Source organism: Podarcis tiliguerta, assembly GCF_965153285.1.
Source record: "Podarcis tiliguerta genome assembly, chromosome: 10".
Taxonomy (NCBI): domain Eukaryota; kingdom Metazoa; phylum Chordata; class Lepidosauria; order Squamata; family Lacertidae; genus Podarcis; species Podarcis tiliguerta.
Window position 1 is genome coordinate 50,131,253 of NC_139543.1, and position 16,975 is coordinate 50,148,227.

A 16,975-nucleotide genomic window follows, 5' to 3' on the forward strand; every position below is an offset into this window, starting at 1 on the left:
ACATATCTTCATGGTCACACCATAACTTTGCTTTATGTTGGCCTATAAACATGTGGTTTGTAAAGACTTGTTGGTTCATGTCCTGGGAAATGGTGGCCTTTGGATGGATACAGATGGTCATGGCAACCAATGGAGTGCCTCCCTTTGATATATCATGAGCGTCTGGTTTATCAAAGAATTGGGGTGTCTGAGTAAATAAGAATTGATTGCAACAACAACTGGGGCACTCTTCAAGTTGGCAAAACACCATTAAGACATGCAACAGAATAGCACAGAGAATAGATCAGGTTTTCTTCTTTGGTATTGAAATTGTACTTTAAACATTTACATGTCTTAATAAATATTTAGAAGCATTTTCACCTAAGAGCTTATGACATTACATTAATGTTTAATAGATTACAACTCTACAATTGCAGCACACTTTGCCACAATTAATATGCACCTCTGGGAAATGTTACACCTCCTGAAATTGAAATGGAGCTCACCGTGAAGTAATTCTCAGGCATGATGTGATAAGGTTGACAGCATGCTTGCAACACATCACTTTTAAACCACAGTTATGCTTAGCTTGGGGGACACTAAAGTAAACGGTGATCCAATCATTGGCCTTGTCTGTATCCCCACTTTAAACCATAGGCAGTCTCAACCATGGTTTACAGGTGAATGTGCAGTGTGTTGGTTCACATAGAGAAAATTGCGGCTGCTTTGATCCTTCCCTGCTGCTGCTGAGTTACCTGGAGTTAAACCATAGTTAGGCATTATATCTGAACCCAGGCTTGAGGTTTGTCTGTCTCCAAACAAACCATGAGCTGGAACCAAGGTTTGCTCTTGGTTTACAGCTTGTGGTTAGTTTGGAGGCAACAGACAGTGAGCCTGGGTTTTGACATAGTGTTAAGCTAAATTGTGGCTTATTTCTGGTGGTACAGCAGGAGCAGGGAAGAAGCAAAGTGGGCAGGGTTTTCTCCCTGTGCACCAGCAAACTCTACCGTGAAAAGTTAGCAAATTGGACTGCTGGAGAGATCAGTGAAACAGTCTGCCAATCCAATGACTCGCCCTAACTGATAGCTAGAAATAGCAGAATTCAATTGGTTTCTGTTTCAACACACTTCATTGTTCAAGGACATAAGCTGAAAATCTCCTGGATCTACATTGATTCGAGAATATCTGCAGATGTATTTTTGGTCGTTATGTGACTTGTGGTGGGAGCTGACACATCTATGGAAAAATAACTCCCAGATCCAATTTCCTGAAACACTAACTCTCCAAGTGAAATATATGCATTTATGCAAAGAGCATAATCGCAAACATTTTCACGAGTCTCCTTCTCTACAGCCCCATGAGCACTCCCCCATAGGTTGTCCAAGACGGTAGAGTTGTGGTTTGTTTTTGATCTTTGGAAGTTCCCTTATCTTACCTAAGCACATTGATGCTAACAACTTGGAAGGTAATTGCTCAGTGCTTCTCTCACATGCCGGGCCCATTCCTGTTGCTTGGCAACGAGAGCAACAGCAAGGGAGAAAAAGGGGAAGACAATAGGGAAGTGCCACGCAGGCAGGAGCAGCTTAGGTCTGGATTTGAGGGGCTGAGGGAGGGCAGATGGAAATGTTTTGGGAGCCTGTCTCACTTGGAGAACAGAAGAGCAGAGGGTCACTTCTTAGCAGTTTTCAAGTGCTACCATGGAGGGCGGGGAGAGAGAGAGCTGGTTAATCGAAGTAGCAGATCAGAATAGCAGCAAAGGCCATCCAAGGGGGAGCTGGGTAGCAAGAATGGCACTTAAAATTCTGAGGGGAAATCCATTTCAGTCTTACTGCAGAGCACTTGGCTGTGTTTGCAGCTTTTCTTCAAATGCAGCTCTCTGTTTGCAGAAGGGCTATCAATGGAGGTGAGGACGGGGAGGCGTCATGGCAAAAGGAGTGCTGCTGCTGCATGTGGATCAGTGCCTGTGGGAGCAGGTGGAGAGAGGCAGTGAGATCAAGTCCTAATTGCTAAAATGGGCCATGGAGTAAGTTGTGCAGGGCGATTTCAAAGAGCAGGGGAAGGGAAACTGCTACCTGCTGGATCAGTCATAGTCTGATTTTTATACATGCAAATTTATTCTTCTCTACAGAAAGCATCTATGCATCTTGTTCTTAACAAAGCAGGGCAGAAATAGCAAGTAAAAGATCTATATAGGAGTGTGGATTTATTTATTTGCCCCAAATGTTATGTGCATGTAAGCCTACATCTAAGGATGATATTTGAGCTTTCCAATTTTAGGATTCTATAATCCTAAAAGTTCATAGGTGAGGCAATGTAACTGTTCCTGATATGCCAGGTTTGCTATTTCTGTGATTGCACCCTATTTCTAAACTATTTTATGTCCCCCTATCTAAATTGCATTTCCTTCTCTGAAGCTATTAGACTTTTTGGGGCAGTGTGGGGAGGAAATATCTGATCAGCAAAGTTCTTGTCATTTCATTTCTCCATACTGCAAAGCTACATTTTAAAAATCATTTTCTGCTATACAAATTGCACATAAAAGCTTATTGCATTCACTCTAATAACATTTTTATACCAAAGTAATAATGTACATTTAATACAAGATGGCCAATCCATTATGCGGCACCGTTTGATTGAAGACAAATGTAGCAATAACTCGGGCATGGCAGGAACATTTACAAATTACCATTTTCACTCATGAAGATAAATATGAACAGAGCGCTGCTATCATTCAGACTCCTGGAATGTCTTTCTCTTCCCTGCATAAAATCAGATGTGGAATATGGATGGGGAAAGAATTGAGCTGTGTGGTCTATAATCGTGGCAATTTTAAGGTCAGAACGCCTTTCAAAAGTCTGCCATTGCTGGCACAGGAACTTCTCCACACCCCACGCCCCGTGCTCAATTAAACATCTCAAACTCTCGAGTTTTAAATAGCATCAAATTTGAGGTCACAACATGGTAGGAGACATGTCAACACTTGCAAGTAAATCTTCCTGTATCTTTTTTTTAAGGCATCCACATCACTTCAGTTTAGGACCAATCTTGCTCTTGAAGATTCATGCTGGAAGACAATGGTGAGAAGTCACAAGAATACCTAAATGTCTAGTTAAGAAAAGAAAAAAAACCATTAAAGCAGCAGTTAAGGAACCTGTAGCTGTCCAGTGTTGGCCTACAATTCCCATCAGCCCCAGTCAGCATTAACAATGCTCAGGAATAATAGGTGCTGTAGGCCAATAACATGTTCCCTATCTGAGATTCCTAGCAACTGAGATTCAGAGGCACATTCCTTCTGACAGTGGAGGTAGAGCCTAGTCATCACGGACCGATAACCTTCTCCATGAATTTGTCTAATCCTCTTTTAAAGCTATCTAATTTGGTGGCTGTCACTGCCTCTTCTGGGAGCAAATTCCGTAGTTTAACTGCGCTATGTGAAGAAGTCCTTTTCTCTGTCCTACTGAGTCTTCCAACATTCAGCTTCATTCAGTGTCCCTGGGTTCTAGTTGGTGAGTGTGGGATGGCACAGAGGCATCTGCCCCGGGCGCAAAATTGTTAGGGGGCACAAGATTTCAACACCCGGTGCTGCCTCAATACAGCTGTGTGCTTCTGTTGCTGGGCTCCTTTAAAAGCGTATTATCCATGCAAACCAGGAAGTGACATCTCCAGACAATGGAATGACTCTTCTTATCTAGTGGCTGGAGTCTCTTGGGTCATGTGGATGCTGTTAGGCAGTTGAATGCACATGTATATGGCATCTCCCTCCCTCCCACCCCCTCACTCTGTGCGGTCCCGGACACTGGCAACCCATGCTACACCACTGGTTCTAGTATTATGAAGGGGGGGGGGACTTTTCTCTAGCTACTTTCTTCACACCATAAATAATTTTGAGCTGAGTACGTGGGAAATATCACATGCAATAAAAACACACACACGTTTCAATTATTTTCTTCAATTTAATTGAAGTTACTTAGAAAAATAATCAGGCTTGAATGGCTTTGTGTGTGTGTGTGTTGTGTAAAGGAACAATTCATAAGCAGTTAACATTTGTGTTGGCAATGTATAACTTAGTTTCTTTTTTTTTATTATCAGTATATTCAGATATGCTTTTCCTACAACAAGCCTTCTACTGCATACAAATAGGTAAAAAAAAGAAAAAGAAGTCAAACCCCCACATAGATGTTAAATTATATGTACACATTTTGTATTGTTCATGCATGTAAGAAAATAACACTCTCTGTAACAAGAGTAATATTAAGGACATTCCCTTTTGTACCTGAAAATAGTGCAGCTTTCTATAGTTAACCTTCGGAGGGGTCAATTAGCTTCAAAAGCTCTTGGTCTGTGCATCACCTTACATGCCAGTTGAAGTAGATAACATTTGGTTAAATCCTTCGAAAATATTACACAGAAATGCAAGGCTCAGACAGTTTGCAGTCTGAGATGAGGTGAAAAACAAGATGCATTTTCCTCCCAGATGTCCACAGATGGAAGCTGATCACACTGGCTGCCTCCACCAACATCTGAGGGCAGCCAGCAAGTAGCTTAGGGGGTGAAGGGCAGGCTGAGCAGCCAGGCCACACAGATCTGACTTCCAAGGTTTTGCTGGCACTCTCTGCCTCTTAACATTTGCTGTCTGAAGCAGTTGCCTCCTCTACCTAATGGTAGGGCTGGCTCTAGAGAAATGCTAACACATTTGAACACATTTTTAGTAATATGCTGAAATGCAAAGGGATTTAAATATGAGAGTGTGTACTAATGGAAATAACTTCTCATTTTGTTTTGCTGAAGGGGTGGGGGCAGAGATATAAATATGTTTTGTGGCAAAATGGGGCAGTCTGATAGAGGCAGTTAAAGGGGGGGGGGGGACAGCACAGGAATGGGCAACAGTTCCCGAGATGCAAAGGGCCATAGAACTATAAAAGTAATGATGTCACTTCCTAATGTTATCTCTGTGCTCTACCGCATGTTCCATGATGCTGTAGGCAAATGTAAGAAACAGAATGCAGTCAGTTAAGCAAGATGGCGTCCAGAAAGGGATAGGCAGGGAGGGCTGCCATTTTGATGAGAACCTTGGCAAAATGTACAATGCCTATGCCAATGAGCTGCTTAGTAAACATGCTTGGAAGGGATGGCAGCTAACAATGCTCTAACTAGTGCTAGCTGATGCGTTGCCAGTGTAATTTCCCACAAGGCTCCCAACACAGTGCCAGTTTGAGGCATTGTGGGAAATTAAAATGGTGGCACCCCAGCCCTCACTACTTTAGTAACTCACAAAGCCTTGAATTGATGATATCTCAGGGTCATTGTGGGAAATTACAGTGGTGGTTCCCAGATGCAATTCATCTGGTGCCCAGCACAGCCATCTATGGTGTGCTCTTCCACCTGCCGTGGCCCAAGCAGTTACCTAACAATGCCATGTGCTGGTGCCAAGCCTAGAGTCCACTTGCCACCTCCAGAAACTGCTGCGGCTGATGGCAGAGAAGCCCTCTGCTCTGTAAAGCTTTGTTTGCCTGGATTATGTCCATCACTTTCCTTGCAATGTAGCTGTCCTACGGGAAACCATCACCCAAGGGAGACATATTTCAGCATGTTAATGACGGCAATAATCAAATGAAAGAGACATAACAGGGAGAACACATATCTACTGGGTTTAACTATCTACAGTTTGGTACCCAAGGCTGCCCTCCTGTACACACTGAACTCAATTTCTCTCTGAATATGCATAAGAATGCACTGCACATCTCAGAACCTGAGGCCTCATTCTACTTATTCCAGCGTTGAAGATCTTGTGGTCCTCTACAAGATAGACTCTAATAGCTGCCAGCCAGCATAGCCAGTGGTCAAGGAGGAGGATGGAAGTTGTGGCTCAACATCATCTGAAGGTCTCAGGTTCCCCACTCCTGCTTTAACCCATTGCAACCATTTGTTTGGTGAGCGATTTCCTACACAGAGTTGCACTTGCTGTGCAAGGGACTCTGAATGAGGGAAAGCAGGTGCTAAAGAATGTGAGAAGGCAGTCCCTTCCCTTTTGGGTCACTAGGACTCACTCAGAACGTGGCAGGATTTCATCAAAGAACAATGATAGATTACTCCTGTCCCAGGCCTCAGGCATCCATATGAAGACCTTGCTCCCAACTAGAGGGGCTCTATCCTCAGTGGCCGAGCTTCATGCTCCAACACCGGGGAGGGAGGGAGAGCAGGCGGGGTGTGGCTGGCACGCGTCCCAGGGGTATGCGCAAGTTCTGGGGGAATGGTGCGCCGCCCGCTGGGGCGTGGGGCGTGTCCTGGGGGCGTGGTGCGCCACCTGCGGGGGTGTGGCACCCAGTGCGTGGGGGGGCAGCCAGGACAGCACCCCACCAGGTTCGTAATGCTGGGGGCAGTGTGCTTCCACCGCCCCCTCTTCCTCCACCAGTGTCTATCCTGCAGTTTGGGGACACAAAGCCAACATGAAAATTCACTGCCTTGGAAGGAAACGCACACAAGCAACGGAAAATGGGAAAACATCATGAGCACGCTGTGTATAAACATCCACAACCTATCTTTTTGAAGAAATACACAAGAGAAACAAGTTCATCATTCTGGATTTTTTTTAAAAGAAACAAAAACAAATAGCAGTTGAACTATTGGTAGGGGGAGGAAAAGTTGCGGAGGGGAACACAGCAGGATCTGTGAGAGACCTTTGCTATGAACCTTCTGTGACTCACAACAGACTACACACACACACACACTTGCCAGATTAGGAGCATCCCAGGCCCTGAAGTTTCAGGGCCAAATCCTGACACCTCCGGCGATGTCATTGGACGGGTGCTGGTAATGAAGGTTAATTGGGAAATGAGGAGAGCAGGCCCACCCTTGAGTGTCTATGCTATAATTTGTGGCCAGCTCCTGCTGAGCTGAAGGTTCCAAGCTGCATTTTTGTTTTATTATGTATTTTGTGTTCTCGTTTTGTATTTTTATGTTGTGAACCAACCTGTGCTCTTTGGGCAGCATACAAATTTTATAAAGAAGAATACAATCTTCTTTTTGTTATGAAAGGCACTCTCTCAAACCAGGAGGTTCAAGTCATCCTCCACTTGCCACATGGAGAGGCCCTGGAGGTCTGGCAACCCTACACACCTTGGCAGATGAAGAACCACCTCATGCTGCAGTTTGCATGAAGCAGTCACATGTAGAGGGCCTGTTTTAAAGCTCTTTCCCATCTTGCAGAGACCCTGTCTTCTCAGCATTGTATTTATGCATCTACTCACATTTTCTCTTCTTTTATTGTATTGTATTGTCCATTAACAATAGGTTTTCTGGGTGGTGTACAAAGCAAGCTAAAAAAACCATGAGACTAAAACCAACAACAGAGAAAACTGTAGGGTTCAAGATCTAAAAAGCCACTCAACCATGCTTTTAAAGTTGAAATGGGAAAGACCTCTGCAATTGACCCCAGCCATGAGATTTCTTAATTCTCTCTCTCTCTCTCTCTCTCTCTCACACACACACACACACACATTTCAGCATCCTAGGGGGTCAATTCCCTCTAACCTTTAAGATCTGGGAAGATCTGTTTCAGGCAAGTTACAGTTATAAACAAGTCTGTTTTGAGGGGGACACTTTGCCAATCCCAAAATAACAGAGCTTTGTTTAGAGAACAACAAAAGCCAACCTTTTATTTGAACCATCTAATTTTTCCTCCCCCTGTAGTGACAGTCTAGAGTGCAATACTGACAAGCGAAAAGCGTTTGATCATCACCTCCTTCCTCAAAAATGGAATCCTATTCTCTTTTCCGCTCACGGCAAACAAGACAGATGAGAACTGTAAAGAAAAGAATTCAATTTATTCTTCCCATAGTGTATTTTCCTGATCTCTGTCAAAACAGCGCCACAGATAAAAAACAGTGCACTGCATCATAAATAGTTCACTTGTTGCCTACTCAGTTGGGCATCCCATAAGTAAAAAGAAACTAACAAGAAGCAAACTTTGCAGTGCTCTTCACTGGCAGAATACATGCCTTACTCCCTGCTAATTTGTAATGAATAAACTATAATTGCCTGTTTAAAACAATTTACAGACAATATACTACTCATCGTATCACAATCTGCCATCTCACTGATTGATAATTGATGAGAGTTTCAGTAAGGAATGGGTAAAATATATAATTTACCTTAAAAATCATTGTAAACAATTAAAATTATTAGTACGACTGGAAAGACACTTGTAGTTTAACATTGGACTATGGTTGTAATGGAACTGGATTAATAGAGAGGATGCAGGAAGAAAAAAAGTTAAGGTAAGGACCCACAGAGGGAAGGAGGGAAATCCATGGGAATTTGTGGAATTCTCTTTCTGTTTTGGTTGTTTGACAACTGCTTGTAAATTTCAAAATCTGAAAATTAAATAATTTTTTAAAAAAATTGCAATTTGCCATCTCACACAGAACAATTTCTACTGGATAAGAGAGTGTTCCACTCCAGTTCATTTTTGAATTTTCGTTTATATAGGTTTATAGCGGGGGAGAAATTCATTTGGTTCACACTTTAATGCAAACTTCCCAAATCTGCACCATCCAAAATGACGCACAAAGCAAACCAAAGTTCTCCTTTGAAATTCACGCTTCTCCAATTTTCGAGGCAGTTCTCTATCAAAAAGAATGCATATGAAAAAGACACTAAAACTTGTGGAATGCAAAAATATGCATATGAGTGACAATAACATACAAAAATGTGTTCCATCTGGTGGAAACCACTTACCAAAAAAATGCACATACTAGTTAAACTGCATTAAAAAAAAATGTATATATCAGGAAGAATGCACTTGAATACGTTGTGAATTTTCATGTAGGCTTTTTCATTCAACAATTCACAAACATATGTCAAAATAGGATGAACCAAATTTAAGATAGGAAAAATGGGAAATGGAAATTGATGGATTTGTCCATTCTTACTGCCTACAACTATAAAACATCAGGAAAATGACTGGTGAATCTCTGCCCTGGCTGTGTATATTTTTCAGCATAATTCAGAAAGGAAGAGTGGGTTTGTTTGTCTGCTTACATAAGGGAGCACTCCCAAATCCCCAACTCCCTGCAGCCTGGCACAGGCATGGCACAATCTACCCTTAACACCAGGACACTGCTACCCCATTCTGCTGATTGTGCCTCTGCACATACTATGCATGTAAAGCACGTTCTCTTCCGCAAAGCATTCTGGGCACTGTAGTTCATTAAGGGATGCTGGGAATTGTAACTCTGCAAGGGGTAAACTGCAATGCCCAGAGTTATCTGAGGGAAAGAATGTGTATTGAATGTGCTTTAATGGAATAGTTTATACACAACCTGAGTTTGCAAGGAGTTTACTGGTATCAGTCCTCTCACAGACACTGTCAAGCAATACGTTGAGGAACAGAGGGTGGCAAAATCTGAAGTAGGCCAAAGTCAGCTGACAAAGACAGAGTGCAGCACTGAAAGAGACTCTTGCATCTCTTCTCAAGGTTCTTTGCTGCGACTCAGTCGAGGTGCCAGTCAGCACCTGTGAACCAGCTTCACCGAATGAAATGGAGCCGCCTCCTGTGACTTCTGTAGCTGGTTTCATATCACGCCTTTGGAAACATTCCCTGTGACAGTAGTATCACCAGAACAATGTCTTTCTCCGATGATACTTGAATTGAGCACATTTCTTGAATTTTTGGATCATTTGTTTGAGGGCATCCCAATTATGATTTACTTCGCCTTTAGGCCCTTCATCCCTTTCATCCAGACTCTGCATATGATGGGCTGCCCCGCTCAAATCATGTGATATCTGGTATCCTCCTCGGTGATGTGGTGCTAAGTCAAAGTGCCAGCATGTGCTACACACCACAATAGGTCTTTGGATCAGGCTCTGTTTACCAAATGTGCCACAAGTTGGCTCCTGAAGTACCAACCTCTCTTACAGTGCTGTACAATTACTGAGACCAGTGCTGTGCAGTCAGGGGACTAAGCTAATCCCCTCAATGTTCCTGGCACATTAGACCTTCCCAAAGCCCAGGAAGCCTTTTACTGGCTTGGGGAGGGGGAGCACGATGTTTGTGTGTGTCGACCGCCCTCCCCAATGGCCCTTGCAAGCTGGTGCCTCTGCCCCTAGGAAAAATTTCACCGCACAGCACTGACTGAGATAACAGATGTGAAGAGAACTGAGCACTTGAAATGCTGTTCTTTAACTAGGGCTATTTAGGGGTTTGACTAAATGACTCTCGGTGTCCAACTCTTCAATTCTATGATTTTATGATTCTACTCTTTATTTTTTTCCGGAAAACGAGCTGGAAACTCAAAATCCACTAATCATTTTCAACATGTTGGGGCTACATGTTACAATAATATTAGGACTGTCAGCCAATTAAGTTAATCTTCATAAATCATGGGATTTGAAAAAAACACATTAATTAATTGTTTTTCCGATCTGTTCTCAAGAAAAAATCTCAAATTGTTCTCAAGGAAAAAACACATTCTTTAATTGCTTTAGGTGATAACAAGCACCCACCACAGAGGCTCGACCTTAGAAGGCTTCTATACAAGATTGTAGAAATGCTTCTTCTAAGATGGTGCTTGCTACCTACGGTCTGTGTAAGTACTTTTATAAAAATCTACATTGTTTTCAAAAGCTGCAGCCCAATTAACTGGGGACATATTTTTAATTAACCAATTTAAAATCGTTTGGTCCATCTAACCATTCAGCAGACTAGCCACTGCAGCCTTAAATAATATTACTACCGATAGTATTTATCATGGCAGTGCAGATGGATCACCTCTCATCCATCTTGATGTCAAACAAGGGAATGCCAAGTATGAAGTAAAAAATGATATTAACATCATGTCTGGCAAAGTAGAGATTTGAAAATTTTGCTCTGTACAAGATACATTCACATTTCTTTCAGTCACAGACTTTAAATATTATGCATGTATACACATATATATTTAAGCAACTCTAGCTGTCCCTTTCAAGGCCAATGCTATCACACACGGCATCATATATGGTATTCTGATAAAATTGCTCCTTTGTAAGGTATTCGGTTTTGTGCAGGTATTCTAGAGCACAGGGATCCACCCTAAAGGAGAGTCCCTGCTGTCATTTCATATTTGCAATGGGAACCTTAAAATGTTGCAATAGTTCAGAACGTGGTGCTGGTTCACTCATTAGGATACAGTAGGAATAAGAAACCTGCGGTCCTCTAGGTGTTGTTCTACTGCACCTCCCATTACCCCTGACCATTGGCCATTCTGGCAGGGGCTGATGGGAGCTGGAGTCACCCAACATCTATCCTTGTCTCTGCCTTATGGGAAACCAACGATCATGTCTTCAGTTGCAGGATGTTCTTTGTTTTGGAGCACATGCCATGGGTGGAATGTGGCATTAGGGGTAGGGTGTATGCAGCATATTCACACCCCTTCCCAATCATTTTGCTGGTGCCTTCTCTGAAGGCTGGGTTAAGCCAACTTTGCAGGAAGCCAGGGATGGACACTGGGCCCAAGATACAGGGAGATGAGAAAGGACAATGGTGTCGCAAGGAGTATTGTACATGCAAGGGGGTCCCTGCAGAAAGAACAAAATCTGAGCACCCTGGGGGTCAAATTAGACGTTGTGGTTGCCAATCAGCTATCATACCATCTCCGAAGGACTTGGTTTTCCCATCAGACTCATTGTGTGCATCGCTCATTTCATTTCAAGGAGGTTGGGAGGTGGTTGAAGTGTCTGGCTTAATATTGGACTGGCCCTTTTAAGGGTGGAGAGACTGAGTAAGGCAGTCCTCTTCTCCTCCTTCCCCTCGCCCGTCATTTTGGAAGTGCACATGTGTGATGTTTTAATACATTCTCGAAGGCGAAAGCCTCACCGACCTTGCGTCCCTGTGGACAAACGTTGTGCCTTCATCTGTGTGTGATCATCGGCAGAAAAGTGTGTCTTACAGATCAGAGAACCACAAGGTTTTGACATATATATTTCAAGGGAGGGTCCCCCTGAGCCCCTTAAACCCATTCCTGTTCCAATGTTTCCAATTATTTGCACACATTCTTCACTAGTGGAACATTCAGTAATGACATTAGGGACAGAGAGACAAACTCCTGCAAGGAATGCACAGGAAACGTTTTCTTTGTCCACACAGTGTTGCATCTTGGCTCCTAACAAGGAATCTATTGTGTTCTTAAATAAGCATAAATAACATAAAAGGCTGAGATTTATGAAGAATGCAAAAGGAAAAGAATTCATCAGGACACAAATAATACCCCCCCACGCGCCCCGCACCAAACAGTGTTGCAGTTACTAGTCACATCTAGAGCTACAGCCGCCGCAGGTTTCTTACCCTGCAAACAGAGCTGTCCCTTCTTACCGACAATTTAAATAATAGATTTCCAACTATGCTGCTCGCAGCATCATTCAAAAAAAGAAGAAAATATTAACTTACAAAATAACCCATTCTTCATATGTAATTGTGACAAATAAAAATCTTAAATAAAACAGGTTTCATATTCTTTCCCCCTCTTTTTCTCCCTTTTCTCTGGCTCTCCACCTCATTCCAATTTCAGGTAGCTTGGCATTGAGTAATTGAACATTAAAAAATCAAGTTTGTAGACTTCATACAGCTGTGTTTGGTGCTCTGAACTGATGTTCTGGAAGAACTCTGTAGTCATTTCGTCAGTAGTTCTTGTAGACTTTGCATAGGTGGGGAACTTGAGATAGTTTCCTACTCCTGCAAGTTGAAGAATGTAGTTGGAATCCTCTTCGAGTGTCTCGTATTTCCCTATGAGATCATAATGGATGTGGCAGGGATGGCACAGAGAGTATACAGTCTGCCAGTGTTCATTGAATGGCTCTTCTCTTTGGGTGTGAGGGTCTATGAGATAAGCCACAAACTCCTCAAATTTCACATCATCGCCTTTATGTAGGGCTTCCTGGGTCGCATTTTTCCTTTGGCGCTTGACAATTTTGGTTCCATATCTCTTATGAAAGGAGGTGTTATACTTCTGGGTGAATTTGTTTCTGTAGGCTGACACCAGTCTCTCGAAAGGCTCGCGGACAAACAGGAACTTCATGTAGTTTTTCAAGCGGTGGTTGATCTCTGGGATGCTGTATTGGTTGAGCGTCTTCAAGTTTGACGAGACATGGGCTTCGTTAGCTGGTATCTCCATCGGGTCGCTGTATTTGCCCCTCCCATTCAAAACCATCATGACTCTCTTCCAATTGGTGCAGGCCACTTTGGGGACGTAGCAGTAGATCAACTCATGATCCTCGTCAACCACCAAATGCTTGAGGTCGTTGGGTGTCAGCACACGACGTTTCCTGCTAGACATGCTGTTGGCTCGGCATGTATCCGTGACTTGATCCCTCCGGATCTGATGAAGGATTGCAGTGCTGGATAATTCCAACTGTGTAAAGAAAAGAACAAAAGCGGATAACTCAGTACAGTTTGGAAACACTTGCTGCCATCTTGGGCAGAAATCCAAAACCTACTTCTATACACAAATTCCTCTGATGTATTAACAACACAGCAACACACAAGGCTGCAGAACCTTTGCTGGTCTTTGTTAGTAATGTGGTCTGGCAAGGGACCAACCCTGGGCTAAAACATCCTGCATATAAGAATTACCTTCCTGGGTAAGATTAAAAGTCAATCCTGTCCAGCATTCCAACAGTGACCAGCTGGATGCTCACAAAACAGTAAGGAAGAAGGCAATCAACCCCTGATGCCTCAGAATCTGGAGGTCCCATCCCTAGCTATCATAATCTTGGCTATTATCATAGGCATGATCTGCAGGGACAGTGGTCAGTCGCACAGAATCACCAAGGTTGAAGAATTTGGATGCATGCAAGCAGACATACTTTACAAGGTTTCCATTCCGCTCAAGCATTGAAGAACGATACACGTATATCCTAATGCCAAATGTATTTTCAGTGTACTTTGTCTGAAACATCTTAACTCTCGTAGTTATATATAGAAAATGAAGTTCTTTCTGCTCCTGCAGTCAAACTCATTTCTACGGAAGAGCAGAACTCAGGCTGACCTTTGCTGCTGAGACGCAGCAGGAGGCCGAGAGTTTCAAAAAGCCTTCGAAAATGAACACAGTATGTACTCTTGCTGCTGATGTCTGTCTCACTCTAGGATTAATTGTCTTGGCTTCCTCATTGGCTGTGACCTTGGCAAGTGAAATAAAATGTGTGGACACCTCGGCTATTCTCAGAGGAGGACAGGCAGTCAAAAGTGCTTTCTTGAAGCTTTCTTTCTTTCTTTGCTATTGATGCTGGCCTCTTATTGCCAACCAAATCAATAAGAGGTCAAGGGCAGGCAGACTTTAACAGGTAGTTTTTGTTGTACAGCACTCAAAAGAATGCCTCCTTGCAGTGATGTCCTTTGTTGTGGCTATACATTTATTAAGGATTCAGTAATGCAAAGAGTCATCCACTTTCAAAGAACGGGGAGAATTATAGGAGAATGAAGAGCTGCAGGGCTCAAACCAGGACATAGGAATGTAAGATGAACCTGCTGGATCAGGCCAATGGTCCATCTGGTCCAGTGTCCTGTTCACACAGTGGCCAACCAGATGCCCATGGGAAGCCCGAAAACAGGACACAAGTACAATAGCACCCTGCCCACCTGTGATTCCCAGCGACTGATATTCAGAGACCTAATGCCTACGACATAGCCATTGTAGCTACTGATAGCCTTGAAGGAACCTTGAGAATCAGGCACCCAATAATTATGCTCTACCAAGGGCTAGTGAGAGAGGAGAATCACAGCCTACTGCCTGTTTCTACTCTTTTCCACTCTACCTGGCCTGCCTTGGCACTAGTACCTGGCTGGGCAGTTGTGATGGGGGGGCTACTACCCTACCCTACCCTACCCTGAAGACCTCTTTTCTCATGGGCCAATGAGCTTCACATGGCTTGGAGCCACCATTTAAAATTTTCACAATGCCCTGGAGCAACACTAAATCAGGAATGCTCCAGGGCATTGTGGGAAACTACTAAATGGAACAAACGAAGATCATGGCCACTGGTCCCATCACCTCCTGGCAAATAGAAGGGGAGGAAATGGAGGCAGTGAGAGATTTTACTTTCTTGGGCTCCATGATCACTGCAGATGGTGACAGCAGCCACGAAATTAAGAGACGCCTGCTTCTTGGGAGGAAAGCAATGGCAAACCTAGATAGCATTTTAAAAAGTAGAGACATCACCTTGCCAACAAAGGTCCATATAGTAAAAGCTATGGTTTTCCCAGTAGTGATGTATGGAAGTGAGAGCTGGACCATAAAGAAGGCTGATCGCCGAAGAATTGACGCTTTTGAATTATGGTGCTGGAGGAGACTCTTGAGAGTCCCATGGACTGCAAGAAGATCAAACGCATCCATTCTTAAGGAAATCAGCCCTGAGTGCTCACTGGAAGGACAGATCGTGAAGCTGAGGCTCCAATACTTTGGCCACCTCATGAGAAGAGAAGACTCACTGGAAAAGACCCTGATGTTTTGAAAGATGGAGGGCACAAGGAGAAGAGGACGACAGAGGATGAGATGGTTAGACAGTGTTCTCGAAGCTACAAACATGAACCTGACCAAACTGCGGGTGGCAGTGGAAGACAGAAGTGCCTGGCGTGCTCTGGTCCATGGGGTCACGAAGAGTCGGACACGACTGAACGACTAAACAACAACAACAACAACAACTAAATGGAACATCCTTCCGCTGCTCACTAGAGCCTGCAACCCACCACAGGGTAAGTCCACCAAGTCTCATGATCTTCTCGTGAGGATCCCTCCCCCTTAATCCTAGAGCCATTTGCCCATTGTTAGAAAGCTATGATTAGTGGTGTTCTGAGTATTTTTATTCCTAGACTAAGATACACCCTTGTGGAGGGGAAATTGAAAGTGTGAAGCTGCTCTAAGACAAAGACAGATGAGTCATTTGTTTACTCTTCTTATCCTCAGCTCAGGGGCAAGCAGGCTGACAGTGGGAGGGAGGCAGCAAGACATCACAGTATAATTGAAAGTGCTGGTGGGGCAAAAGAGAAAGCTTAAAGCAGGGTAGCTAATGTGGTGCTTTCCAGCTGTTGTTGGACTACAAGACCCATCAGCCCCAGCTAGTATGGTCCATTGCCAGGAATGATGGGAGCTGTAGTCCAACAAGATCTGGAAGGGACCATGTTGCCTACCTGTCATATAATTTATCCATATTCATCTCCAAGACAGATCAATATAAGGCATAGTGCAGATTAAGAGAAATATGAAGATGATGATGATGATGATGATGATGATGAGTAGTAGTAGTAGTAGTAGTTGTATACTATCCTTCATTCAAAGATCCACTAGCTGGATATAAACACTCTGGACTGGCTACACACTATTCCCTCTGGGCAGGTAATCTCTCTCCCTCTGAACATTCAACAAGCCATCTGAATAATTTTAGGTCAGAAATCGAGCCCATTCTGTATGAGGCCTTTAAACACAGTCATCAAGGGCTGCACCTCAGCCACCAAGGATGCTACACCTTTTTCTTCATGCAGCGTCTAGATCCAAGCCCGTCTCCTGAATTAACCCAAACTGCAATAGAAACTAAGTTTACTCGTATCACTGAACCTTGTGAATGAAAATGCTCTCCTCCCCAAGATTGGTTCAGATGCCAAGCCAACTAACAGGTTTACAGGCTGCAACCTTGAACGCCTTAGGCCTCAATCCCCTTAGGCCTCAAAAAACAAGGCAGCTACAGTTTCTCCTGCCTTCCCTCTGTCCTGGTCCTCCTTTCATCTGCCTTCCACCCCTCCCCTGCACAAAATGAGCAAACACATAACATTCTGTCACATATTAATTGATAATCTAGTCAATGAGTTTTATAGCCTTAGCTGTAAATTGTTGGCATCTTCAAACACTGCTAAATGGTATCCACCAATAATCTGATGGCTAAAGCAATTTTAGGACACTTTGCAATTATTGAAAGTCCTCAGAGGAAGAAACTTCCATAACGGTGGATTGTCAGGAACACACCTCTGCAACCT

The 16,975-nt window shown here is 43.5% G+C and overlaps 1 protein-coding gene across 10 annotated transcripts in view; it reads right to left on the reverse strand.

The window, feature by feature from the left end:
• Positions 1-3,921: 3,921 nt before the first annotated feature.
• Positions 3,922-16,975, reverse strand: part of CHST11 (carbohydrate sulfotransferase 11) — a 214,718-nt gene continuing 201,664 nt past the window's right edge. For 8 of the 10 annotated variants that reach the window (XM_083401294.1, XM_083401290.1, XM_083401289.1 and 5 more), the window contains one exon: positions 3,922-13,361. In XM_083401294.1, the coding sequence (XP_083257420.1) occupies positions 12,507-13,361 (855 nt within the window). In that variant the 3' untranslated portion in view covers positions 3,922-12,506. The remainder of the gene's footprint in view (positions 13,362-16,975) is intronic. The other 2 variants (XR_014502518.1, XR_014502519.1) reach the window with 1 other exon arrangement.